Consider the following 24976-nt stretch of genomic DNA (forward strand, 5'->3'; position numbering starts at 1 on the left):
ATATTTGAGCTGTTTACAGCTTTCGGATGGAGATTAGGCTGATGGGCGGTTGCTAGGCAGCACCTTGGCACCAAGGCCACCTTTGAGCAGAGCACAGCTGTTTATCAATTTACCCACTTGGTGGTTGCCAGGCAACGCTTTGGCCTGGTCACTGCCTTCAAGCTGGGCTCTTCGGTATCTTCTGTAAATAAATGAAGTGAAACTGTTACCTGAGGGGTGAAAGTCCTCTTTTCGAGGACCCCAAGCTGGGTTCTTTTTCCCTTTGTGTTATGAAGCCAGTAAGAGACCGAAAGCATTAACAGTGCAAACTTTATTCAATTAAAAAGCAATAGCTTAGCTCTCAAACCGGCTTCTCCCAGGATCCAGGAAGGAAATATTTAGAGGGGGGTGGGGAGGGGGGGGGTGGTATGAATGGTTTTTCCAGATTCTGCCTTTTTTCTGTCTTTTTGTGGTTCCTTCCATCGTTGTCATGGTGACTGTCCATTATCATGGCACCTGCAGGCGTGTCAGATTGGACTTTATCAGATTTCTGGTCTCTGCAGGTCACTTTGGCAGCCACCTTCTCTTAGATGAATTTTTTTCCCCTCCTCAATTACAGTTTACATTCAGTATTGTTTTGTATTTTTAGTTTCAGGTTTACAGCATCGTGGTTAAACAATCTTCACTATACAGTGTTTCCCCCCATTGAGCTCATTTTAACTAGTTCGTTCTTGCGAAGGAACTATTAACTGCAGGCCTTCCTGTTCTCAAAGATAAGCATAGAGTTAGGGTGGGGTAGGGACTCAGCTAGGTTAAATAGATCTGATTTTCCTCTTTCTTATTTTCACTCATTCTTGAGGGGTGCTGAGGGTCGAAGGTCAGCCATCCATAACTTCTTTTGGCTGAACGTGAATCCTTTCCCTTGATAATCTTCATATATGTCATTTCAGAGAGGGAGAGGGTGAGATAGAATCATCAATGATGAGAGAGAATCATTGACCAGCCATCTCCTGCACGGTTCCTACTGGGGGCTAAGCCCGCAACGAGGACATGTGCCCTGACCGGGAATCGAACCATGACCTCCTGGTTCATAGGTCAACACTCTAAGCCACACCGGTGGGCTGGAAAATTGTTTGGGGTATATAGGAGACTGTGCAGCCATGGGGCATACCCAGTCTGGTGGCGGTCGATGGTGTGCAAGGGGTCCAGGGGAAGGCCTTCCTTGGGCAATTTAAGGAAAGGCTAGCCTAGGGCCCCTGACCTGTAAGGTTTACACATCAAAGTTTACACATCTTAGTCCAATCGGACAGATGTGGGTGGGCAGGGTGGAGCCTATGGGACAGAGGTCAGATTGAGATTGGGGTTACCTGGAGCTCCTGGCTGAGAAGGGGATGTCTGGGGATGTTGATGACATACCCAGCAATGTTTTATTTTTCCTTCTGCGGCTATCTGGGGGATGTTAACCAAACTACTGCTCTCCCAAGGCAGGAGAGCAAAACTGGCTGGTGGAAAACAGGACAGGAGAAGGAGGAGCCCTAAGAACTCCAGGTATGTCTCGGCAGCATAGCAACCGATGGGATTCTCTCTTTCAGGTACAGCACAGGAAGGGCTGAAGTCTTAGGGCTGGAGCCCGCTCGTGAGGCAGGAGTGGCTAATATCCTGGTGGGTATTCCTGCAGAACAGCGGCTTGAGGTCTGATACAGGCTCAATCGCAGGAGTAGCGTGGGTTCTGGGTAGCCTCAGGTTCTGGGCCCATCGCCTGTTTGACCCTGGTGAGATGGACCCAAGGCATTATTCCCTGCAACTTAAGGGCAGACTTGGTAGTTAGAATTACTGGTAAATAAGGCCCTTTCCGTGTGTGCTCCAACTGACCTTGGGCCGTTCTCCCTCCAGATAATTATTTATTTATAAGTTTTCTTTTCCTTTTTAATATGTTTTTATTGATGTCAGAGAGGAAGGGAGAGGGAGAGAGAAATAGAAACATCAATGATGAACGAGAATCATTGACTGGCTGCCTCCTGCACGCCCCCTACTGGGGACTGAGCCCGCAACCCGGGCATGTACCCTTAAAGGGAATCAAACCCGGGACCCTTCAGTCCACAGGCCGCCGCTCTATCCACTGAGCCAAACCGGGTAGGGCCCTCCAGATTTTTAGCTAAACCCAAGGGAAAGAGGCTGAGAAAATATGAGGTCTAGCCCTGGCCGGTGCGCTCAGTGGTTAGAGAGCCCGGCTGTGCATCCAAGGGTCGCAGGTTTGATTCCCCGTCAAGGGCACATCCCTGGGTTGCAGGTTCCACCCCGGCCCTGGTAGGGTGTGTGCAGGAGGCAACCAATCTCCCTACATCAGCTGTTTCTCTCTCTCCCTCTCCCTCCCTTCCCTTCCACTCTCTCTAAAAATCAATGGAAAAAATATCCTCAGGTGAGAATTAACAACAAAATGTGAGGCCGGGTCCCAGCGAGCTGGGAAGGAGGTAGCGGAGAGGAAGTTACGTGGCCATGGATCAGAACGGGGCAGGCCTGGCGGAACTGGAAGAGGGTAAGACGTGTGAGGCGACAGCGCTGGACAGACAGTAAGAAAACACACATTGCAACAGAAACAGGATATGCCTTAGATTTGGCATCTTACCCAGGAGCTGCCTGAAATTCCTGGGCTTACGGTTTCTCTCACCTTTTCCGGGGCCCCAAAGTGAGCTCCTTACTCCGGACGGAACCGAGACCTTAAGCCGGGCGCCCCCAACCTACTTGGTCCAGGGGGTCTTCTCGGTGCCCACTCCCTCCTTGACCCGTGCCCCAATTTTGGTTTTGGTATCACAGCCCTCTCCTCCCCCGCCTCCCCCGCCCGCCGCACTTAGCAGCCGAGAATCAAACCACTTTGGGGACCGGACAGACTCCGAAGCTTTACTTGTACAATCCGCCATCTTTGTTCGGGGCAGCGTGACTTCCGGTCGGGGAGGAAGAGACCCTCACCTGGTTTCCGGGAGATGCTGGAATAGAGTTAGTTAGAGGAGAGGTTTGCGTTGGATTCTTCCAATCAGCATCCCATCTCGCCCTCTGGCGGTTTCGGGTGGCAGCCAGATTTAGTGGGACTCCGGTCATTCTCCAAGACGGGCACTGACCGCTTTCACCAAGGGATTGGGGTGGGTTCCAAATGGGGGAGGAGGGGACGGAGGGCACGGTGCATCTGCTGTGCCTCGCGGCCTCCAGCGGAGTCCCCCTGTTCTGCAGAAGCAGCCGCGGTGGTGCTCCCGCCCGCCAGCAGGTGGGGCTCTGGACGTCTGGATCTCCGAAATTGAAGGGGGGTAGGAGCTTGGACTTGGGTCTTCAAGGGAGCAGGGGCTGGGGGAGTTGAGTTTAGAGGTCTGAGGGGTGCAACAGACTAAAAACTCAGTTTCCCTGACCAGGAGGTGCCAGGGGACCTAGAAAGGGGAGGGGATTGGGGGCCCCTGTCTAATGTCCTCAACCTTTCCACAGCTCCCGTTCTCTGTCATCGGCTCCCTCAATGGAGTCCACATGTTTGGGCAGAATCTCGAGGTGCAGCTGAGCTCTGCGAGGACGGAGGACACCACCGTGGTGTGGAAAAGCTTCCATGACAGGTCTCCAAGTGTCGCTTGCAGCAGGGAGTGGGCCCTGTTGAAGACGACCTCAAGGCCTGCCAGCCCCCCAAGGCCAGCTGTTACCCTCTCTGATCTCTGAGTTTCTCTGTATGAGAAGCGGGTTGTGCCAGAGGAGGATGTAGCTAGCAGCCAGGATCTAGGGCAAACTACTAGCCTCGCTGCCCTGTTCCCTGGCCTGGACTCATTCTTCCTTCTCACCTTCCTTTCTCACAGCATCACCCTCATTGTTCTGTCATCTGAGGAGGGCACCTCGGAGCTGAGACTAGAGAGACTGCTCCAGATGGTGTTTGGGGCCATGGTGAGACTCCCCAGGCCTCTTTTGCAAACCAAGGAATCTGAACTCTCAGCATCCTTCTCCCTCAGACCCAGCAGTCCAGCCCCCAACACCTTTCTCCTCCAAAATCTAGGAATCCTGGCTCCTAGTCCCTCCTCCCTCCAACTCATGAGTCCAGATCCCCAGCCCCTGCTCTCTCATATGGTTCTTCTAGGTTCTTTTTGTGGGACTTGAAGAACTGACCAACATCAGCAATGTAGAAAGACTGAAGAAGGAGTTGAGGGTAAGGCTACTGATATTTGGGGACTACAGTGCCCAGCAGCCCCTGGGGCAGCCTGCCCCGTGGGTTCTTGGGGCAGCTCAGTTTTCTGACCCTGGAGTAGGCCCACCCAGAAGGGCCACTTTTTTGAGGAGGAGGCAGCAAATCTAGGTGCCTCCCTTCTCCCTCTGCTAGGCCTGTTACCGCCTCATTGACAGCTTCCTGGGGGACTCGGAGCTCATTGGAGACCTGACCCATTGTGTGGACTGTGTGGTTCCTCCAGAGGGAACCCTCTTTCAGGTATTGGGGAAGCCTTGGGAACTCTTAAACCTGACTTTATGGCCTCGTCTCAGTCCTCATCCTCTTACCCCTGGACCATTGCCTCCACCTCTTCCCATCCTCAGAACGTCCAGTCCAACCCCCACTTGGCCCCAGAAAGATCTTTTTACGCCCAGAGCTGACCCAGCCCCTCCCCTTAGTACAGCCCTCTCATGGCTTCCATCCCCCCTCCTTCCCCCAGGACAAAGTCCCAGCCCTTGCCCAGTTGCCTCAGGGGTCCCAACAATTTCTCAGCTTCCCTGCCTTAGCATATGCTATTCCTTCTGTCTGAGGAATCTCTATTTATTCTTTTAAAAATACTGCTCTTGTGGATTCACCAGGTATGGCCACCTCCAGGAGCCTTAAGGTGGTTGACTGTACCTACTTGGCACACAGTAGGACTCAATAAACCGTAGCTGCTGCTGTGATTGTTCGCTTCAGTAGCTCATGCTGGCAGGGCAGTAGATGCCTTACCTGTTTAACTCCGCGATGTGGCTTGGGGATTGTAACTGCATGTGGCCGTGAAGGAGTCCAGGCCCAAGGAGAGTGAGACACTTGAGCATGGCCACAAGGCAAACTTGGAATTGTATGCCCGTCTGTTCCCACTCCTCACCCATGTAGGAAGTTACTGTGCCCCTAGTCTGTTCCCCCTCCTCACCCATGTAGGAAGTCACTGTGCCCCTAGTCTGTTCCCACTCCTCGACCACGTAGGAAGTCACTGTGCCCCTAGTCTGTTCCCACTCCTCCCCCATGTAGGAAATCACTGTGCCCCTAGTCTGTTCCCCCTCCTCACCCATGTAGGAAGTCACTGTGCCCCTAGTCTGTTCCCACTCCTCACCCATGTAGGAAGTCACTGTGCCCCTAGTCTGTTCCCCTCCTCACCCATGTAGGAAGTCACTGTGCCCCTAGTCTGTTCCCACTCCTCGCCCACGTAGGAAGTCACTGTGCCCCTAGTCTGTTCCCACTCCTCCCCCATGTAGGAAATCACTGTGCCCCTATTTGTGTCTCCTTGCCCAGGAAGCCCTCTCTGGGTTCGCGGAGGCTGCGGGCACAGCCTTCGCCAGTCTCCTCGTGTCGGGCCGGGTGGTGACAGCGACAGAAAGCTGGTGGCGGCTGGGGATGCCGGAGGCCGTGCTACTCCCCTGGCTGGTGGGATCCCTGCCGCCGCAGGCCGCACGGGACTACCCGGTGTACCTGCCGCACGGGAGTCCCACGGTGAGTGGGTGGGCCCGGCAGAGGGAAGGTGGGGGCCTGGGACACCTGCGCCCGCAGGGGTGAGACCTAGAGGCGGCGTCGGGAGGAGGCAGCGCTTGCACGGAGCTCTGGCCCGCTCACCCTGCGCCCCCGCTTCAGGTCCCGCACCGCCTTCTGACCCTGACGCTGCTGCCGGGCTTGGAGCTGTGTCTGCTCTGCGGGCCGCGCCCTCCCCTCAGCCAGCTGGATCCACAGGTGAATTGGGGCCACGTCCGGCTTTCCCCCTATTACACCCTCCACCCGCGTTTCCCGGCCCCCCTCCCAGCACCCTTCCCGCCCCAGTGCTCCTACTCGGTGCCGCCCCTTGGCAGCCCCGCCCCCACGTAGGCCCCGCCCCTTCCCGGCTTAGCTCCCACCACCCGTTCACCCCCGCTTGGCTCCTCGCCCCATCCTCGACCCCCTTGCCTTCCGCCCCTGTGGGCCCCTCCCCTCCTCCGTGGCCCCGCCGCGGGCCGCTGACACTTCCCTGACCTCCCCGCGGCCCCCGCAGCTTCTGGACCGCTGGTGGCAGCCGTCGCTGGACTCGCTGCGGGCCTGCCTGCCGCTGGGACCCCGAGCTCTGCCCGCTGGCTTCCCCCTGCACACCGACATCCTCGGGTAGGGCTCGGAGGGAGGGGAGGGTGGGTTGGGGTCCGCATTCCTTCCTCCCTGGTCATGACACGCCCTTCCCCACAGGCTGCTGCTCCTCCATTTGGAACTGAAGCGCTGTCTCTTCACCGTGGAGCCTTCAGGGGATAAAGGTGACTGAGGGGGGCCGGGGGCGGCGGCTGAGAGGGCCCTGAGCCCTGGACCCTGAAAGGGCTGTCACCTGTTCTCCTCCTTTCAGATCCTTCCCCTGAGCAGCGTCGGTGCCTCCTCCGTTCCTTCTACACCCTCGTCACCGCCATGCACTTCCCACCAGGTCAGCGGTGGGCCCAGCGCCCCCTTTGCACAGACTGGGACACTGAGTCCCAGGTCACGCAGGAGGGAGTCGGGGGGGCTGGGGGAACTGGTAGGACTCGGCCGGCCAGTATTGGGCATGGTTAAGGCCTGGGCATCCACGGGTGGAAGGAGGGGCAGGGAGGCCCCAGCCTGGAGGTGACACTCTCCTGGGTGATCTTAATAGTTAGTCTGTTGCCAGATGCTTTATATGCAGCGACTCCCGTCATCCTCAGAGGTGAGGGTTGCCTGCTGCTGTATAATCACTCCCATATTACAGATGAGGAAACTGAGTCCCAGCTGCTTAGTAGTCACAGTCCGCTCTACTGCTTTAAGTACAGGCTTTCCCCATAGTCGGGGGAGGGGGTACCACAGAGTCCAGGCTAGTTAGGAAAAGTCCTAAGCCCAAGAGCCCCAGAGAGACAAAGGAAGGGGCCTAGGGTAGTGGTCGGCAAACCGCGGCTCTTTGGCCCCTCGAGTGTGGCTCTTCCACAAAATACCATGTGCAGGCGCGCAGGTACAGTGCGACTGAAACTTCGTGGCCCATGCACAGAAGTCGGTATTTTGTGGAAGAGCCACACTCAAGGGGCCAAAGAGCCGCATGTGGCTCGCGAGCCGCAGTTTGCCGACCACTGGCCTAGGGTGACGCTGCCCACCAGTGAAGAGCCTGATGAATGTAGCAAAATGGTAAACAGCAGCGCCTGGGAGAGGCCGAGGACTGCTCCCTCCTACTGTTGACTCCACCTCCCCACCAGCTCCCCACAGCGGGGTGGGGTCTCTGGGGGTCCCCCCCCTCGTACCTGGAGCTGAGTGCCTGACACTTGGTAAATATCACCTGCGTGTTTGCCATGTGTTTCTGAGTGAATTGTTGGGGTGCACAGAGTATCCCCAGGAAAGAGGGGGACCGAGGCTGGGTAGGGAGAGGGGCAGCTGAGTGAGAGCCTGCAGCCTACAGGTCACTGACAACCGGGTGGAGCGGTGAGGCCCTCGCCTGTCGGGAGTCAGACTCAGGCCCAGGAAGGGGTATGGCTCCCGCACCCCAGTGCTCACTCAGCCCGTCCTGTCCTTTCCCCAGAGCCCGGACAGCAGGAGGAGAAGGTGGAGGACACAGCCCAGCAGGCTCAGGTGCCGAGAGCCTGCTACCTGGTCTCGGGGACCGAGGAGCCAGGCACAGGATGGCGTCTGGTGGCCCTACAGTTGGGGCCCCGGCGGCTGCTGCTGCTGCTGTCGGCTCAGAGCCCCTGCCATGGGCTGCGGAGCCTGGCCACTCGCACCCTGCAGGCCCTCACCCCACTCTTCTGACCACGGGGCGTGAGCCACGGACAGGAACCGGGCTGTTAGCGTCTCTGTTTATTGGGTCACAATAATACACAGCCCCTGGACGGGGAGGGGGCAGGAGGGGCCACAACAGGGTGGGTGGGAGGGGAGGAGGCGCCTGCTTCCCTGGCCCCTCTCCCCTCTGTGCTTGGGGGGGGGAAGGGAGGGAGGGGGCTCCCCCAACCCCCCAGAATGTAAACAGCAGCAGATGAACAAAAATAAAAATACAAAAGGCCGGAGGAAAGTCCCAGGCACCCCCCTACCCTGGGGTCTTCCCTGTCACCAGCAGAGGTCCCCTCACTGCTCCGTCCACCAAAGCTCCCTCAGTCCTAGGGGCTTCCTGGTGCCGGCCACACTTCCGGGGGCAGGGTCCGGGGCTCAGAACTGCTGAGCCAGCAGCTCACACAGGTGACGGGAGACAGACTCCTTGCTGGTGCGCAGGGTCAGCCGATACATCTGGGGGGAGCAAAGGGGGACTCAGGGAGGGGGCAGAGGGATAGGGCAGGCAGGTGAGAGGATGGGGAGCCGGGGGGAGGGGGGGAGACAGGGGAGACAGGAGATTAGAAGAGAGAAAAAGGAGAAAGGGGTCAGGAAGGTGACAGAAGGGACAGGAAGTGGGAGTAAAAATGATGGGAACAGGCAAAGAATGAAAAATAAAAAGAGGCCAGGAAAGATGGAAAGGATATAGAGACACAAACCAGGGAGGGAGGGAAGGGGAGTGGAAGATGAGCCAGAGGATTGGGGGGGCGGGGGGATCTGCTGCAGGTGGGCCTCCCAACCACCGCTCACCTGAGCCTGGGCGTTGGGCTCCAGCCGGAGCAGACAGCCCACCTGCAGGGCTTTCGTCTGGATGATCCCGGCCCCCACGAAGTTCTCAGGGTTGGGGTCCACGTTGTCCAGGAGAGCGGAGCCAAACCCCAGGAGCTGGGGAGGGAGGGCGGCAGCCGTCAGCGGCGCCAGATCTGTCAGCTCCCAGAGGGGCGCACAGCTCCCCAAACCAGCGGGAGTGGGCGCTGGCCGCATGTTACAGACGGGGAAACTGAGGCTCGGAGTGACCGGCCACCGGTCCCCACACCCCGGAGTTGGGGAGAGGCGGGCTGGGACATCGGCCTGGGGCTCCCGCCGAGTCTCCCCGTCCCTCACCTTGGCCTTCGTGACTTCGGCGTCCATGGGGTGGGTGGCTTTGAAGATTTTCTGCGCCTCCTGCTGGGGGCTGGGCCGTAAAGGTTCCAGTCAGGGCCTGGCCGCCCGACCGACCGACCGACCGCCCGCCCGCCCGCCCGCCCTGGGGCCGGCCCGGCTACTCACAGGCTCAGCTGCTTCCAGCGCTGGAAGAAGTCCTGGGCTGCCATCTCCGTTGGCTGGAAGAACTTGTTGATGGTCACGGGGAGCTTCAGGGTGAGGGACTGCGGGGCGCCCCCATACCTGGCGTGGGAGAGAGGGCGCCGTCAGACCCCGCCCCTCGCCCCGGAGGCCCCGCCCACCCGCACCCTGGCCCAGACTCACCGGAAGCGCACGGACAGGAGCGGGGGTGTCAGGAAGTCCCTCAGACACTCGATGTTGAGCACCTGCTGCACCTGCGCCCCACCGTCCACCTGCGCGGCCACGCGCTTGGTCTGCACGGCCAGCTGTGCCCGCGGTCAAGGAAGCCAGAGACTGCGGGTGGCCCTGGGCCCTGCCCCCGGCCTCCTCCCGCCGCATCGCCTTTCACATGGGGCCCGGCGGCCTCTCTCACTCCCACCTGCACCCCGCACCCGGGCTGGATCCCAGCTCCCACCGCCTCAGTGACATGCGCCCTCACTTGGCCTCCCTCGGCCTCATCTGCGATTGGACGTTGCGTCCTCGGTGCTCAGTGACCTGATCCGGCACAAACACTCAGTGTGGCCGGCGCCCGGGACGTGCAGGCCGTGCTCTCACCGCCTCCCTTCATGCAGCGACCCAGCGCTGGGCCTTCTGCCTCTCACCCGCCCGCCCATGCCCATGCCCAGCAGAGCTGAGTTCAACAGGCCCCTGGGAATGGTGATGGGTGAAGCAAAGAACTAGACATAAAAGGACCCTCAGAGTTTGGGGGTCTAACCCCCGGTTTCACAGGCTGGGGATGGACCGCAGAGGGGAGGAGGGACTGGCTGCTCAAGCACTGCCTGTCTCCCTTCCAGAGTTTTCCGCCAGAGTTTCGCTGCTGCGCAAACCGCCCCCTGAGGAGGAAGCGGAGGGCCCACACAGAGGCAGCGACGGGCCCGGGACTCACAGGACGGGCTCAGGCCTCACCGGGACCCGGGCTGGCCCTCGAGCTCAGGAGGCGCTAGAATCCTGGGTGCGGAGCGGACAGCGGACAAAGTCAGGACAAGGTCTGGAAGGGGCCAGACAGGGACCAAGGGGCCTGGGGCAGCAGGGGCTGCAGGGGCACCGCCTCCGCACACCTATCTCATCACTTCACGTCCCCTCCTGTCGGGGAAAGGACGCCCCTCCGACAGGGGGCACCAAATCTCAGAGCTAACAAGCGCTCCGGCTCTCGGGCAAGAGGCCGAAGACGGTGTCGGCCTGGGTCCGTCTGGTCCCAGGAAGGCAGACCCCGAGGGCAAACCCAGAGCCAGGGGGCGGGGCCAGGCCGAGAGGATATGAGTCTGGAGGTCCCCCGGGTGGACCACAGTGGGCGTGAAGCTCTGGAACTGGACTGAGGTCTTGTTGCCGTAGAAGAGATACATGCGGCCTGCAGCGACGGGGAGGCGGGCCTCCGTCAGCCCCGACTCCACACCTGGGCAAGGTGTCCCCGAATCCCCATCCTCACAGCCCCCCCCCCTCCCACATACCCAAGTTCTGCCGGAACTCTGACTTGACTCCAATCTGCAGCAGCTGGTTCTCAAACAGGACCCCATTGTTCTTACACACGAACCTGGGGGAGCAGGGAGGGGGGAGCCCAGGATGAGAGGGTGCTTGTCTGGGCTCTGCTTCGTGATCCCCGCCTTCCTCACTTCCCTCCTGATCGCTCCCAGACTCACTTATTGAGCAGTTCATCAGCCTCTGGGATGGGCGACCCGAAGTCCTCCGGCCCTGGGCTGCAGGGAAAGGAGTGAGATGGGAGGGGCTGGGGGGAGGGAGGTGCTGATAGAGGTAAAGGCCTGGAACTGCCTCATGGAAGGAGACAACAGGCCCTGAGAGGGCAGAACCCCGCAGTCCATACACCCAGATTCCCCAGAGAACCACAGAGAACCCCACCATCGGTCTGGTGATTGCCTCTCATGGGAATAGGCCTCCAGCATGTGCGGCTCCCCACCCCCCATCAGAGGACCCTATTTTCACTCCCTTCCAAGACCTTGACTCTACAGTTAGTTCAACAGGAAGCCTTGCTGAGAGCTCCCCGTCCCCTAACCCTCCCTAGGGACACAGTCTGCCCACCAACCCCCTGAGGCCACCCCTTACTCAGCAGCTGGCGCTGGGTCAGCCAGCAAAGCCATGGGGCTCTCAGGAGCAGGCGGCTCCAGCTCGCTGGGCCATCCAATCCCAGAGCAGACAGAGAAGACAGGCGTGGCAGGCAGCCAATCCCAGACAGGCAGCAAAAGGGCCAAAGAGAAAGAAGGAGGAGGGAAGGAGAGAAGGAAGAGCAGGCTGAGACACGGTGACGGGAAAGGACAACAAAGGGAGGCCAGGGGCAGCCGGGAGCCCAGCGTGGCCAGAGGGAGGAAGGAGGCCGGAGAGGCGGCAGCCAGGTGGACAGAGGCACAGGGACAGGGAGGGAGGAACGAGCTGGGGGGAGTAGACAGAAGACGGGGAGCCCAGAGCCCGAGGCAGACGGTACCTGAGGAAGGCCTCCTCGGGGGTGGGCCCCAGGCCAGGCTGGGCGACTGGGCCATCGGAAGAGACGTCCACCAGGAGGTTGCCTGCACCCGCGGGAGCCTGGGGTGCCGCTGGGGGAGGGGCTGCCCGCAGCCCCAGGAGGTCGGCGGAGGGTGAGGGTGTCGACTGCAGGAAGTACAGTCGTAGGTGAGGAGACGATTCCCCAGGGGGGCCCTCCCCGTGGCCCAGTCCTGGGGACTCACCACCGTGCTGGGGGTGGGCTCCACACCCCCGTTGATGTCGTTGCTGCTTGCATCCCTCCGGCCATCGTCCAGGGCGCTGGCGGCTCCCGGCCCCTTCTTGCGCTTGAGCTTGGCCAGGATGGACGACTCGCGCTCGGGGAAGGGCGGCATCTCCTCCAGCACCGTGGCCTGGGGGTGGGGGCGGGAGCAGGTCAGGAGGAGAGGGAGGGCGGGGCACAGAGGTGGAGGGGGCAGGTGGGGACCGGGCCCTGACCAGGACGTCCGTGCTGGCCACCGAGCTGAGGGTGAGGTACTCGACCGCGCGCTGCTGCAGCTCCACGTCCGCGTTGCGCAGCTGGGAGCCGGCCCGCAGCACGCCCTGGATGGTGGCCTTGGTCTCCGGGAAGAGGTTGATGAACTTGATGTAGGTGGACAGCAGCAGGGCCCGCGTCGCCACGCTGCACAGGTGGAACTTGGAGTGCAGCAGTGAGAACTGCACTGGGGGGCTGCGTGGGGGGCAGGGGTCAGCGTGCGGCTCCACCGTCTCTCCCACAAACCCCCTGAGGTGCCGCCTCCCTGGCTGGGACCCGTCCCAGGCGGCCCCGGGGCAGTGGCTGTGGCCACGCTCCCCTAGAAGCTCCTGAGAGCTGGGTTGTCCCTCACCCGCCAAGTTCAGGGCGAGGGGCCGAGATTTCCATCATCACTGGCCCTGGGACTCCTGGGGTCCCCCACCCCGGACCCTTCAGAAGTGTGTATGTCCATCCCCTCACCTGGAGCGGGGGTCCCCGGCAATCAGGTTTCCAAACTCCCCAAGGATGTAGCCGCCGACCTTCACCATGTTCTCGTGACAGGCTGGGGCCTGGAGCGCCTGGAGGCCGGGACAGGCATGAGTGCTGACGCCCTGCCTCCTGTCACTCAGCTGTGCGGGCGGGGCTGACCTCGGGGCCCTCCGACGTGTGTGGGATTATAGATGGAAACCGAGGCCAGAGGGGTGAAGTGGCTGGCTCCAGCTCCCACAGGCAGTGACACAGGGCAGAAGGGGACCCCTTTTCTGGTGCAGAGGGAGTGGGCAATTGCTGCGGCCTGGGGATCGGCCACTGCACGCGGGCTGACCGCACGCTGGCCAGTGAAGGCCGGGCCCCCGTGTCCCTTGGAGAAGCAGGGAGACCAGGGAGCAGCTCTGTCCTGTCTCTGCCTCGATGCCCCCGACGGGGGTGCTGACCTCAAACACAGTCTTGGCCGCGTAGCCCTGGACGTCATCACGGTTGGTGACAATCTGCAGCACGCGGTACCACACCTCCTCGCTCACATAGTCGCCTGCGATGCGGATGAGGTTGAGGATGGTGTCCACGTACCAGCTGTAGTCCACTGCGTACTTCTCAGCCAGGATGGCCACCTTCAGGACCTGCCAGCCGGAGGGAGGACAGGCATGCGTGTGTGCACAAGCGTAGGGTGTGGACTCAACTGGATCTGGGCTCACAGCTGTCCCCATCTGGAGACCCAGGGGTCCAGGCCTCCAGCCCCTCCTCCCTCAGACCCAGGGGTCCAGGCCCCCAGCCCCTCCTCCCTCAGACCCAGGAGTCCAGGCCCCCAGCCCCTCCTCCCTCAGACCCAGGAGTCCAGGCCCCCAGCCCCTCCTCCCTCAGACCCAGGGGTCCAGGCCCCCAGCCCCTCCTCCCTCAGACCCAGGGGTCCAGGCCCCCAGCCCCTCCTCCCTCAGACCCAGGAGTCCAGGCCCCCAGCCCCTCCTCCCTCAGACCCAGGAGTCCAGGCCCCCAGCCCTCCTCCCTCAGACCCAGGAGTCCAGACCCCCCAGCCCTCCTAGGACTCACGATCTCTTCTCGGATGGCATAGTCAGCAGTCTCCAGGTACCGCAACATCTCCGACACGATCTGCTTGGCGTTGCTCCGGTCGCACATGGCGTAGAGGAGGTCGGCCGCCCGCTGCCGCACGCTGACGTCCCGCTCCGTCTGAGGGAAGAGAGCAGGGGGTGTGTTCTGGGCTCCGTGCGGCATAGGGCTGGCCACCCAAGGGCCCCCGGGCCCCGTGCCTCTCTGAGGAGGCGGAGGAGAGCCTGGCCCAGGGGGCGCTCCGAGATCACACCTTGAGGGCGTTGATGACGGTGTCAATGTGGGTCTTGACCGCCTCGTGGGAGAACTCGGAGCTGGCCAGCGTGCACATGCTCTCCAGGGCCAGGTAGCGCAGGTTGGTCTCGCGGTGCTGCAGGAACTGGCCCAGCTGGTTGCAAGCCCGAACCAGGAGGTTGGGCTCACTGCCAGCGAGAGAGAGAGAGAGAGAGAGAGAGAGAGAGAGAGAGAGAGAGAGAGAGAGAGAGAGACGGGACATGAGGAGGCGGCCTCGGGCGAGGCTGGTCCATCCGCACCATCCTCAGGACCCAGGTCATGGCCGACCCGGTGACCTGGACATCGAGGCCACAGCCCAAATAAAGAGCCAGGAATTCTGCCTCCCGGGAGGGAGCCGCACCAACCTAGCAGGGTGCCATCCTCCTCCTTCTACCTCAAGGTCACAATTCCCGGACCCGCTCCCTAGCACCCGGGCTCCAGGCCCGCCCCCGCCCCCGCCCCGGTGGGCACCTGTCGTAGTGGATGATGAGGCTGATGGTCTCGAAGAGGATGGCGTTCTTGGCATTTGAGTGCTGGACCTTCTTGGACTTGGGCGGCTCCTGGGCCTTGTTGAGCACAGTCTCCAGACACTCGACCAGCCTGCCCTTCACGGCCGCGTCCTCTGAGGAAACGGAGGGCACGTCCCAGCTGAGCTCTGCCGGCCCAGCTGGCCTGCCGGGGGCGGGGGCCAGGCCACGGCCCACCTTCCACAGGCAGGGGGCCGCCCTGCAGCGGCGGCCAGGGCCCCGGGTGACCAGAGAAGGGGGGAGAGATGCCAAAAGGACCCGACTCCACACCTGGGCGCTCGTCCTGCTGCGCTCTGACACGGCTGGGCAAGCGGCCCCACCTGTGAGTCTGTCTCCCCTTCTGCAGCACCGATGCTGTTTAGGTTCCTCACACACCAAATTCCAGGAACCTTCCCCGGAGACACCCTGACACCCAGCGCTCCCACAGAGCGGACTGAGTGTCTGAGATAGACAGACGCTAACCACAAGCTCACACGATCCCCACAGCTGCCTTTCCCTGCGAGGTGAGGCAACGCCGTGGACAGAACAGCTGCCACATGTTCCAGCAGAAATGCTGCACCACATCCATCAGGCATCCAACAGCAGGCAGTGAGTGGGGCCCTGGCTGGCATGCTCACTGGGTAGAGAATTAGCCCTCAGACTGAAGGGTCTTGGGTTCAATTTCCGGTCAAGGGCACGTACCTGAGTTGCAGGTTCCATCCCTGGCCCTGGTCAGGGTGTATGCGGGAGGCAACCAGTTGATGTGTTTCTCTCACATAGATGTTTTTCCCTCTCTCTTTCTAAAGATCATGAAAAATATCCTCCAAAGAAGATTAAAAACAAGCAGGTTACTGGGGGGGGGGAGGGGGGGGGCCGCGGGGGACTGGGGAGACTATTCCAGACTAAGAAAATATTTGTGGTCCTAGATTATACTGCACTTTGTTAAGCCATAAAAATAATGCTATGGACAACTGGGGCAGTTTGGTGCCTGGATTGCAAATGACACTGTGAGGCTGTTTTGAATCTTCTGAGGTATGATGAGGGCACTGAGGTTTTATACTGCGTTCCTGGGAGACGTGTGTGGAAATATTTCAGGGTGGGGGAGTGTTCTGATGTCACTTATCTTCGAGCAGTGCAGCGGCTGTCTGAGCGCGTGAGGGAGGGCACGATGCAGCAGCAGAGGCATCCGGGCGCCACCTCGCCGCCCTGGGAAGCTATCTCTGTGTTTGAAACTTTTAATAATAAACAGCTGGCGAAAGCCAATGCCCTGGAATAAAGGCGGGAAATCTTCCAGATCAAGGGAGATGTATGAGAACTGAAAATCAAATTCGGGACTGGTATCTCGATTAGATCCTAGTTTGAACTGACCGAGGGAGACTGTTTGGGGGAAATTAGGAAACAGTGGGATTACAGAACATTGGGGGATCATTGTTAGTTTGAAGTATGAATGCAGAATTGCTCTTGGGAATGAAAATCGCCATAGTTTTGAGAAACACATGACAAAATATTTAAAGGCAAAACATCATGATGTCTGTAATTACCTTTAAAAAAAAAAAAATATATATATATATATATATATATATATATATATATACACACACACACATATACATATATTTTTTACTGATTTCAGAGAGGAAGGGAGAGGGAGAGAGAGAAAGAAACATCAATGACGAGAGAGAATCACTGACCAGCTACACGCCCCACACTGGGGACCAAGCCCACACCCGGGCATGTGCCCTGCCTGATCAGGAATTGAAGTGACCTCCAGGTTCATAGGTTGACACTCAACCACTGAGCCACGCCGGCTGGGCTGTAATTACCTTTTAAATATGTCAGAAACACATAACAAAATAAGAGCGTGCTGCCCTAACCGGTTTGGCTCAGTGGATAGAGCGTCAGCCTGCGGACTGAAGGGTCCCAGGTTCGATTCCGGTCAAGGGCATATACCTTGGTTGCAGGCACATCCCCAGGGGCTGTGCAGGAGGCAGCTGATCGATGTTTCTCTCTCATCGATTTTTCTAACTCTCTATTCCTCTCCCTTCTTCTCTGTAAAAAAATCAATAAAATATATTTAAAAAAATAAGAGCATGCCTACAAGAAACATATGAAGTCTAGGTGATGGGCATTTTCTACTTGTTTGTATGCTGGGATTTTTGATATTGATGTTAATCTGCGCCTGGATATCTTTTCCATTGATTTTTATAGAGAGTGAAAGGGAGGGGAGAGAGGCAGAGAGAAGGAGAAACATCAAATGTAAGAGGGACACATCGATCGGCTGCCTCCTGCCCATGCCCCAACTGGAGCCTTGACCAGGAATGGAACCCACAACCCTTCGGTGCACAGGACGCTCACCATTCACTGTGCCACACTGGCCAGGGCTGGAAATTTTTTCATAATACTTGTTAAAATAATTGCTTGGGCCATGGCTGCCATTTCCACAATGTGAGAAAGGGTAGGTGAGGTGCCCACCCTGGGCACGTCCCAGAATTATAAGGTGGGATTTCTGAGATGGAAGTGGGCTTAGGTTCTACCAAACCCTTCTTTTCTTTAATATATTTTATTGATTTTTTACAGAGAGGAAGGGAGAGGGATAGAGAGTTAGAAACATCGATGAGAGAGAAACATCGATCAGCTGCCTCCTGCACATCTCCCACTGGGGATGTGCCCACAACCAAGGTACATGCCCTTGACCGGAATCGAACCTGGGACCCTTCAGTCCGCAGGCCGACGCTCCATCCACTGAGCCACACCGGTTTCGGCTACCAAACCCTTCTTTACAGCATGAGGAAGAGTCAAAGTGCAAGAGGCTTCCCCAGGGCCACACACAGAGCTCATCGCTGGCTTCCACAGGCCGGGGGCACTTGCGGAGTTGCCTATATCACACACTCACTTAGAGCGTGTGCACACATACACTTGGACATGCACACAGAGAGGCATGCACATACACATATGTATACACATATGCACGTGGACGTGTATGCACAGACATGTACAGAATGCATATACACACCGATGTATGCACACACAGACAAGCATACGCAGGGACATGCACAGGCACACAGAGACATACGCAGACATGCCTGCAATGCCTGCAGAGACATGTATGCACACATACACACAGAGACACACACAGACACCCTTGCACAGACGTGCTGGCTGTAAAGATTCAGAGCTGCCATCAGCCCCAGGCTCCCAGCAGGTGCTTAGCACGCGGCTGAATGGGAGGGAACTGGTTCCTCAGGCACCGACTCTGTGCTGAGCACCTCAGACCGGGGCCCCTCAGTACTGCTCTGTGAGGCCAGACAGGCGAGCCCCCATGGAAGGGGGAGGGGCTTAGAGCATGGATTCTGAAGTCAGGCTCTGCCTCAGTCTCTGCCAGGCCTGGGAAGGCCACGTCTCATCTCCAAGCCTGTTTCCCTGCCTGCACATTGCAGGGGGGGTTCCCCTCACAGCTCTGGGTGGGGGGGGCAGCGGGGGAACAGACATTCCCGTGCAGGACCTGGCTCGCAGGAGGCGCGTCATCCATGCCAGCTTTCATGACAATGAGGACATGAAAACCCTAACAGAGCTACGGTCATTCAAACAGCACGGCCTGGGCAAGACCTTAGACAGGGACCTCCCCACCCAACAGGGCCTGGGTTTTCTCATCCGAAAAACAGGCCTGCAACAGCCCCTGTGTCACAGGCTGGAGAGTGAGTGTGGCTCAGGAGACTCTGGCCCACCACAGGGACCACAGGGGATCAGCAACGCCAGTGATCTGTCCGCATCTGCGCTACAAAGGGCGGGCCACTGGCTTCATGCGGCTCCCGCCTGGAGCCTTCCTGGCGAGGTCCTGGCCTCAGGGCTGCCGCCCCTGCAGCCAAGGGACAGGGCTAGCAGCACTGGCTGCCTCTGAGAAGTCCCGACACAGACCCACAGCACCACCCGCCTGCCCAGCGGGCCAGAGGCCCCAGGTCCCAGCCCGAGGGTCGCGGTACCTGGCGGGGGGTAGCATTGCAGCAGCCGCAGCAGCTTCACCGAGAGCCAGGGAGCGGGGACGAAGTAGTAGGTGTAGTCCTGGAGGTCGGTGGAGGCCGAGGAGACGATCTGGGGGCAGGAACGGGAGGTGAAGCAGGGGCACCAGGCTGGGGGGGGCAAACGCTGCCTTCCCCAGGGGGTGACGGGGAGGATCTGGGAGAGCCAGGCTGTGGGGGCACAGGATCTGCCCATCTGATTCCCTCACTGTGCGTTCCGATTCAACTCTGCGCCCCCAAAACCCTGGCTGCATCCACCAGCGCACACATCGCACCCACTCGCTGGAGATGTTTCCCCACAGGCCTCCCCCGAGACTGGAAGCTGCTCAGGGGCAGGAATTGGGTCCCTGGGCCTCAGACAAGGTCAGACCCCAGAAAGGCTCAGGGTAGACAAAGGTGGAGAATCAATGAAAGAGCGTGTGACTTTGTTTCCTCATGGCAAACTCCTACTCAACCCTGAAAACCCCTTCTCCAAGAAGCATTCCCACCATGCTCTGTGCCACCTCCATGATAGTATTGTGCCTGACCCCCAATGTCACTTTCTGCCTCCCCCACCAGGCTGGCCCACGGGACTATGTGGATGTGTGGGGAGTGAATAAAAGAATGACGGAATGGCTCCACCGGTATATATAGCTCAGTGGTTGAGTGTCAACCATGAACTAGGAGGGCACGGTTCGATTCCTGGTCAGGGTACATGCCTGGGTTGTGGGGCCCATCCCCCAGTGGGGGGCGTGCAGGAGGCAGACGATCAGTGATTCTCTCTCATCATTGATGCTTCTATCTCTATCCCTCTCCCTTGCTCTCTAAAATCAATAAAAATTCATTAAAAAAAAATAATTGAATGACTGAGCTGGTGTGCTGATCTCTTGCCTGAGAAGCCAGGCCTCTTCTTCCCTCCCCAGAAAATGTTTATATTGACTCCGAGTCCCAATTCAGGGATCACCACTCCCAGATGCCTTCCCGGGTTCCCTGGGTTAAGTGCTTCCTTTGGGGGCCTACAACGCCCTATGCTACCTCAACAGCACAAGCCTCCCCTTTCCGGTCATTTGTGACTGAGCAGGCCTGCCCCGCACACGCCCCTCCTCCAAGAGGAAAGGGGGCTTCTTGAGGCCGAGGCCTGACGCATCCGTGTTCCCCACCAGCCCAGAGCCAGGCTCCCAGGAAGCCCCGGGGCCGGCTCCCAGGACAGGGCGGGGGGAGGAGAGGAGAGAGGACGGAGCGAAGGGAGAGGCATGGGAAAGGAGTGGAGGAAAAGCAGAGAAAGCAGGAGGGAGAGACGGGGCGGGGCGGGCGGGAGGGAGGCACGTACGGATGGCAGCTCTCACTTCCTGGGTGCTCTCCACGTGCCAGACCCCGTTCTAACACTTTAGATCAGTGGTTCTCAACCTTCTGGCCCTTTAAATACAGTTCCTCATGCTGTGACCCAACCATAAAATTATTTTCGTTGCTACTTCATAACTGTAATGTTGCTACTGTGATGAATCGTCATGTACATATCTGATGTGCAGGAGGGTCTTAGGCGACCCCTGTGAAAGGGTGGTTCGACCGCCAAAGGGGTCGGGACCCACAGGTTGAGAAACGCTGCTTTATATGGATTCGTTCACAGCAGCTATGTTGCGAGGTGGGCACGAGGATCATCCCCATTGAACAGAAGGGACAACTGAGGCCCAGAGAGGGAAAGCCGCTTGTAGCCGAGCCAGGAGGAACTCAGCTCAGAGCCTGAGTTCCTAACCACCAGCTGGGCTGCCTCCCAGGGAAAGCAAGAAGGGCCAGGGACCAGAGAGGTGATGGTAGGGCTCCCACCCATAGCCAGCAGCGAGGCCACACCCACCCTGCTCAGGCGAGACACAGCCAGGGAGATGCACGTCTTGAAGTCATCCGGGTTCTTCTTGCAGAGACAGGTGATGAGGCTGACAGCAGCTGTGACCACGCCCTGCGGGGCAGATGAGTGGCAGGTCAGGGCCTGGTGGGAGGTCAGACTGGGGACAAGTGTGCAGGCTGCGGATCTGAGAGCAGAGATTCAGGAACGCACAGGGGTGGACTGTGGGGGGGAAGGGGTGTGTGCTCAGGGGTGCATAGGTATCACAGTGGGTGCTTTGGGGCTCAGGGACACGACCAGCACTCACTGGGGTTCGGAGCAGAGGATGGGTGGGGACTAAGAGGTACTGGGGGTGTGGGATTGGGACCGAGGCCAGCGTCTCTGTGCTGGTTGGGCAGGCAGTGGGCACTGGGGAACCTCTGGGTGTCAGACACACAGGCCGGGCTTCTGAGGGGCTGGGCGGGTGTTGGTGTTGGGACACTGGACAGGACCCCTGGGCAGCCAGTGGGTGTCAGGGACGGGGATGGGAGTGCCTCGGGACACCTGGGTGAGTAGTAAGTACTGGGGGACCGGACCAGGGTCTCTAGGTGCCTTGGTAAAGGCAGGGACACGGGTGGGGGCCCGGGCATCCAGGGCGGGGTGGGACCCCCTGCCTCCAGGTGGACATCAAGGGCAGGGATGGGGGGGACAGAGGCACCAGGTCTCACCATGTGCTGGTCATTGAGCAGGTGCACGACGCGGGCCGTCCACTCGCCCATGGGCACCAGGTCGGGCGAGGCCTTGTAGAGCCGCAGCAGACACAGGGCCGCACTCTGCTTCACGCTGTCCATGCTGTCCCTGTGGGGACACGACGTGGGGTGGGTGGGTCAGCGCGACCCCAGGACTCCAGCCCCGCACACCTCCCCGCCTCTCTCGCTCCTCCCGGGCGGACCCAGGACCCAACCTGGCACTGCTCTCATGGCCCTTGTGGGGCCACTGGCACAATGTCAAGCCTGGCTCTGCACTTATTAAGCGCCTACTGGGTACCATCACGCTGTAGGCACTGTGGACAGACTAGTGAGCAAATTGGTGCAAACATCTGTCCTCACAGAGGTCCCGTCCTAGCCCAGCCGTTGGCATCCAGGCACACTGAGCCCAGCCGCTGTTTTGGGGGAAGGTGCCAGGTGAGCAGAAAACTGAGTAACTGAATGAGGAAAGACAAATCTCCGCCCAGAATGCCCCGCCCCCGTGTTCCAGGCGGCCTGCCATCAGATACAACCCGAAGCAGGGGGAGGTGTGTCGCAGGCCCCGGCAGGACTAGCGGCCGTCTCTCACCTGCATCATCACGGCTCACAGCCCTTAATCGGGCCACACTCTGCACCAAGGCTTCTACTTATCAGTGTGTTTAACCCTCGCCACAGCCCTCCAAGGGGGTGAATTCTGTCATCATCTCCAGTTACAAGCCGGGAAACGTCCAAATACCGAACCAAGGAGTGAGAGCTGCTTAGCAGCTTGGTGCAGTGAAACCCAGACTGTGATAACATTAAGGGGAAGTTTGAAACGACATAATCTGGGGGACTGGGCCCAGGTACTAAAGGACGGAGCCACCTGATTTAGAGAACGGGGAGGGAGGAGGGGAAGAGATGATCGAGGGACGTGAGCGGGGATTCAACTGCGGCTGTTTCATCGTTGTTGTTTTTTAAATATATTTTATTGATTTTTTTCAGAGAGGAAGGGAGAGGGATAGAGAGTTAGAAACATCGATGAGAGAGAAACATCGATCAGCTGCCTCCTGCACACTCCCTACTGGGGATGTGGCCGCAACCAAGGTACATGCCCTTGGCCGGAATCGAACCTGGGACCCTTGAGTCCGCAGGCCGACACTGTACCCACTGAGCCAAACCAGTTAGGGCTGTTTCATCGTTTTAATAAACGTTTTTTAAATATGTTTTTAGTGATTTTTAGAGACAGAGGATGGGAGAGAGAGAGAAACACCGATCGGTTGCCTCCCATACGCATCCCAACTGGGGATCGAACCCGCAACCTGGACATGTGCCCTGACCAGGAATTGAACCGGCAGCCTTTCAGTGCATGGGCCCACGCTCAACCAACTGAGCCACACCATGCAGGGTAACTATTTCTTCTCTTTTATTTTTTAATTTTTTTTGTAAATATATTTTTATTGATTCCAGAGAGGAAGGGAGAGGGAGAGAGAGACAGAAACATCAATGATGAGAGAGAATCATCAATCGGCTGCCTCCTGCACGTCCCCTACTGGGGATGGAGCCTGCAACCCAGGCATGTGCTTTTGACTGAAATTGAACCTGGGACCTTTCAGTCCGAAGGCTGACACTCCATCCACTGAGCCAAACTGACCAGGGCTATTTCTTCTTCTTTTTTTTTTTTTTAAATATATTTTATTGATTTTTTTACAGAGAGGAAGGGAGAGGGATAGAGAATTAGAAACATCGATGAGAGAGAAACATTGATCAGCTGCACGCCCCCCACTGGGGATGTGCCCGCAACCAAGGCACATGTCCCTGACCAGAATCGAACCCGGGACCCCTCGGTCGGCAGGCCGGTGCTCTACCCACTGAGCAACACCGGCCAGGGCTATTACTTCTTTTTTAGAAAGTCGAGGTACCATGTGACTCAGCAATTCCGCACCTAGGCATCTACACCAAGTCACACACATGTGAACGTTGTCCATGATCAGCAGGAGGTGGGGCCTTTTTTATAAATAAATAAATAAACAAGATGTGGTCCATCCAACAAGGGAATACGATTACTCAGCCACAAGAAGGTGTGAAGCACTGATCCAGGCTACAACACGGGTGAACCTGGAGGACATGACGCTGAGTGAAAGGAGTCAGACACAAAGGCCACAGGATTCCATTTGTAGCAAATGCCCAGAACGGGCGAATCTAGAGACAGAAAGCAGGTCAGTGGTTGCCTGGGGCTGGAGAGGGAGGCGTGTGGAGTGGACTGCTGGTGGCTGTCGGCTTCTTCCTGGGATGATGGAAATGTTCTGGAATTAAGTTAGTGGTGGTGGTTACACAACATTGTGAAGATACTAAAGATTGTTGAATTGTGCCCTTTAAAATAGTTAAAATGGTGAACTTAGCCCTGGCCAGGTAGCTCAGTTGGTTAGAGCACTGTCCCATATACCAAGGTTGTGGGTTTGATCGCATTCAGGGTACATACAAGAATCAATCAATGAGCTCTGGCTGGTTTGGCTCAGTGGATAGAGCGTCAGCCTGCACACGGAAGGGTCCCGGGTTCGATTCCGGACAAGGGCACATGCCCAGGTTGTGGGTTCGATCCCCAGGAGGCGGCGTGCAGGAGGCAGCTAATCAATGATTCTCTCTCATCATTGATGTTTCTATCTCTCTCTTCCTCTCCCTTCCTCTCTGAAATCAATAAAAATAGATTTTTAAGAAAAAGAATCAATCAATGAATACATACATGAGAACAACAAATCGACGTTTCTCTCCCCCCAACCCTTCTTCTCTCTAAAAATCAATCAATAAATTAAAAAGTTCATTTAAAAAGAGGTGAACTTCATGTTATGTGAATTTTACCTCAATTAAAAAAAAAAATCTACCTAAAGAAACGTTCCCACATGCCCCAGTCATTGTCAAGGCTGAGTTTTCAGTACGGACAGCCCGGCCCGCACTCAGACCACCCAGCCTGGCCCACACTCTGGCAGGACCGGGCCCCTCGGCAGTCACTCCCTTGTGTGCGCATACATGTCTGTCACACCGGCCCCTTCTCCAACTTCGCCGGTGCCCAGTTCTTGCGCTCAGGGTGGCCAGGACCGTCTCAAAGCTCTCACCACAGCTACCCACGCCCTCCCGCGTGGAAGTCTCCTCTCTGTGTCTGAGCCGGGGCCCACCGTGCACCCCCTCCCCTCCGCTCAGATCCCAACACGCTGGGCCGCCCGGCTCTGCCTCCGGTCCTTCTCTGTCCTGCCCGTATCCTCCCCGCGGGACTTAACAGGCAGGAGCTTTCATTCCCAAGATGTTGGTCCCCGGCCACACAGGGCTTTTGGGCACAGGGACCGTGGCCAGTCCCAACTGACATGTGATGTGTGTACGTTACACGCCACGTTCCAAAGACTTCGCACAGAAACACTGTAAGACAGCCTGGGGATGCCAAACCGGTTTGGCTCAGTGGATAGAGCGTCGGTCTGCGGACTCAAGGGTCCCAGGTTCAATTCTGGTCAGGGGCATGTACCTTGGTTGCAGGCACATCCCCAGTGGGGGGGTGTGCAGGAGGCAGCTGATCAATCTCTCTCATCAATGTTTCTAGCTCTCTATCCCTCTCCCTTCTTCTCTGTAAAAAATCAATTAAAAAAAAAAAAGAAGACAGCCTGGGGAGTGTGGCTCAGTTGGTTGGGTGTTCTCCTGTGCACCGAAAGGTTGCCGGTTCGATCCCCAGTAGGGGGCGTGCGGGAGGCAGCCAATCGATGTTTCACTCTCACATCAGTTTCTCCTCCCCTTTTCTCTCTAGAAATCAATAAAACAGAATCTTAAGAACATTTCCCCCCATCTCTTTGTTTCTCTGGGCTGCATTCCCATTCAT

General features: G+C 58.2%; 2 protein-coding genes across 9 annotated transcripts in view; one reads left to right on the forward strand and one right to left on the reverse strand.

Annotated features, from left to right (window-relative positions):
• Positions 1-213: 213 nt before the first annotated feature.
• Positions 214-7951, forward strand: FUZ (fuzzy planar cell polarity protein). 6 transcript variants are annotated; one of them, XM_036307135.1, is made up of 13 exons: positions 214-278; positions 1464-1527; positions 2399-2515; positions 3451-3572; positions 3807-3891; positions 4082-4150; positions 4322-4426; positions 5462-5659; positions 5798-5893; positions 6189-6295; positions 6374-6438; positions 6525-6599; positions 7692-7951. In XM_036307135.1, the coding sequence occupies exons 4-13, from the start codon at positions 3490-3492 to the stop codon at positions 7916-7918; spliced, it is 1110 nt and encodes a 369-aa protein (XP_036163028.1). In that variant the 5' UTR covers positions 214-278; positions 1464-1527; positions 2399-2515; positions 3451-3489; the 3' UTR covers positions 7919-7951. The 6 variants fall into 6 exon arrangements, with proteins under 6 accessions (XP_036163028.1, XP_036163029.1, XP_036163030.1 ...); XM_036307136.1 differs by lacking the exons at positions 214-278; positions 1464-1527 and adding an exon at positions 1570-1641; XM_036307139.1 differs by lacking the exons at positions 214-278; positions 1464-1527; positions 2399-2515 and adding exons at positions 2928-3116; positions 3205-3278.
• The window catches only part of AP2A1 (adaptor related protein complex 2 subunit alpha 1), a 32047-nt gene continuing 15022 nt past the window's right edge, over positions 7952-24976 (reverse strand). For 2 of the 3 annotated variants that reach the window (XM_036307131.1, XM_036307132.1), the window contains exons 5-24: positions 21121-21250; positions 20426-20527; positions 18559-18667; positions 14544-14694; positions 14053-14221; positions 13782-13919; positions 13172-13354; positions 12720-12817; positions 12224-12455; positions 11971-12138; positions 11730-11893; positions 11354-11419; positions 10933-10989; positions 10744-10826; positions 10554-10643; positions 9440-9563; positions 9242-9358; positions 9077-9146; positions 8723-8857; positions 7952-8389 (exon numbers count right to left, since the gene is read on the reverse strand). In XM_036307131.1, the coding sequence (XP_036163024.1) occupies positions 8312-8389; positions 8723-8857; positions 9077-9146; positions 9242-9358; positions 9440-9563; positions 10554-10643; positions 10744-10826; positions 10933-10989; positions 11354-11419; positions 11730-11893; positions 11971-12138; positions 12224-12455; positions 12720-12817; positions 13172-13354; positions 13782-13919; positions 14053-14221; positions 14544-14694; positions 18559-18667; positions 20426-20527; positions 21121-21250 (2464 nt within the window). In that variant the 3' untranslated portion in view covers positions 7952-8311. The remainder of the gene's footprint in view (positions 8390-8722; positions 8858-9076; positions 9147-9241; positions 9359-9439; positions 9564-10553; positions 10644-10743; positions 10827-10932; positions 10990-11353; positions 11420-11729; positions 11894-11970; positions 12139-12223; positions 12456-12719; positions 12818-13171; positions 13355-13781; positions 13920-14052; positions 14222-14543; positions 14695-18558; positions 18668-20425; positions 20528-21120; positions 21251-24976) is intronic. The other variant, XM_036307133.1, reaches the window with a different exon arrangement.

The sequence above is a fragment of the Myotis myotis genome, unplaced genomic scaffold (genome assembly GCF_014108235.1).
Source record: "Myotis myotis isolate mMyoMyo1 unplaced genomic scaffold, mMyoMyo1.p scaffold_m19_p_45, whole genome shotgun sequence".
In the NCBI taxonomy this organism is placed as follows: domain Eukaryota; kingdom Metazoa; phylum Chordata; class Mammalia; order Chiroptera; family Vespertilionidae; genus Myotis; species Myotis myotis.

Excerpts from the sequence above, each read along its gene's own strand:
- FUZ (XM_036307134.1), top strand. The coding sequence starts at position 3,128 with ATGGGGGAGGAGGGGACGGAGGGCACGGTGCATCTGCTGTGCCTCGCG. Across the intron at positions 4,427-5,461 it reads CAGAGGGAACCCTCTTTCAG|GAAGCCCTCTCTGGGTTCGC; the intron begins GTATTGGGGAAG and ends CTCCTTGCCCAG. Across the intron at positions 5,660-5,797 it reads TGCCGCACGGGAGTCCCACG|GTCCCGCACCGCCTTCTGAC; the intron begins GTGAGTGGGTGG and ends CCCCCGCTTCAG.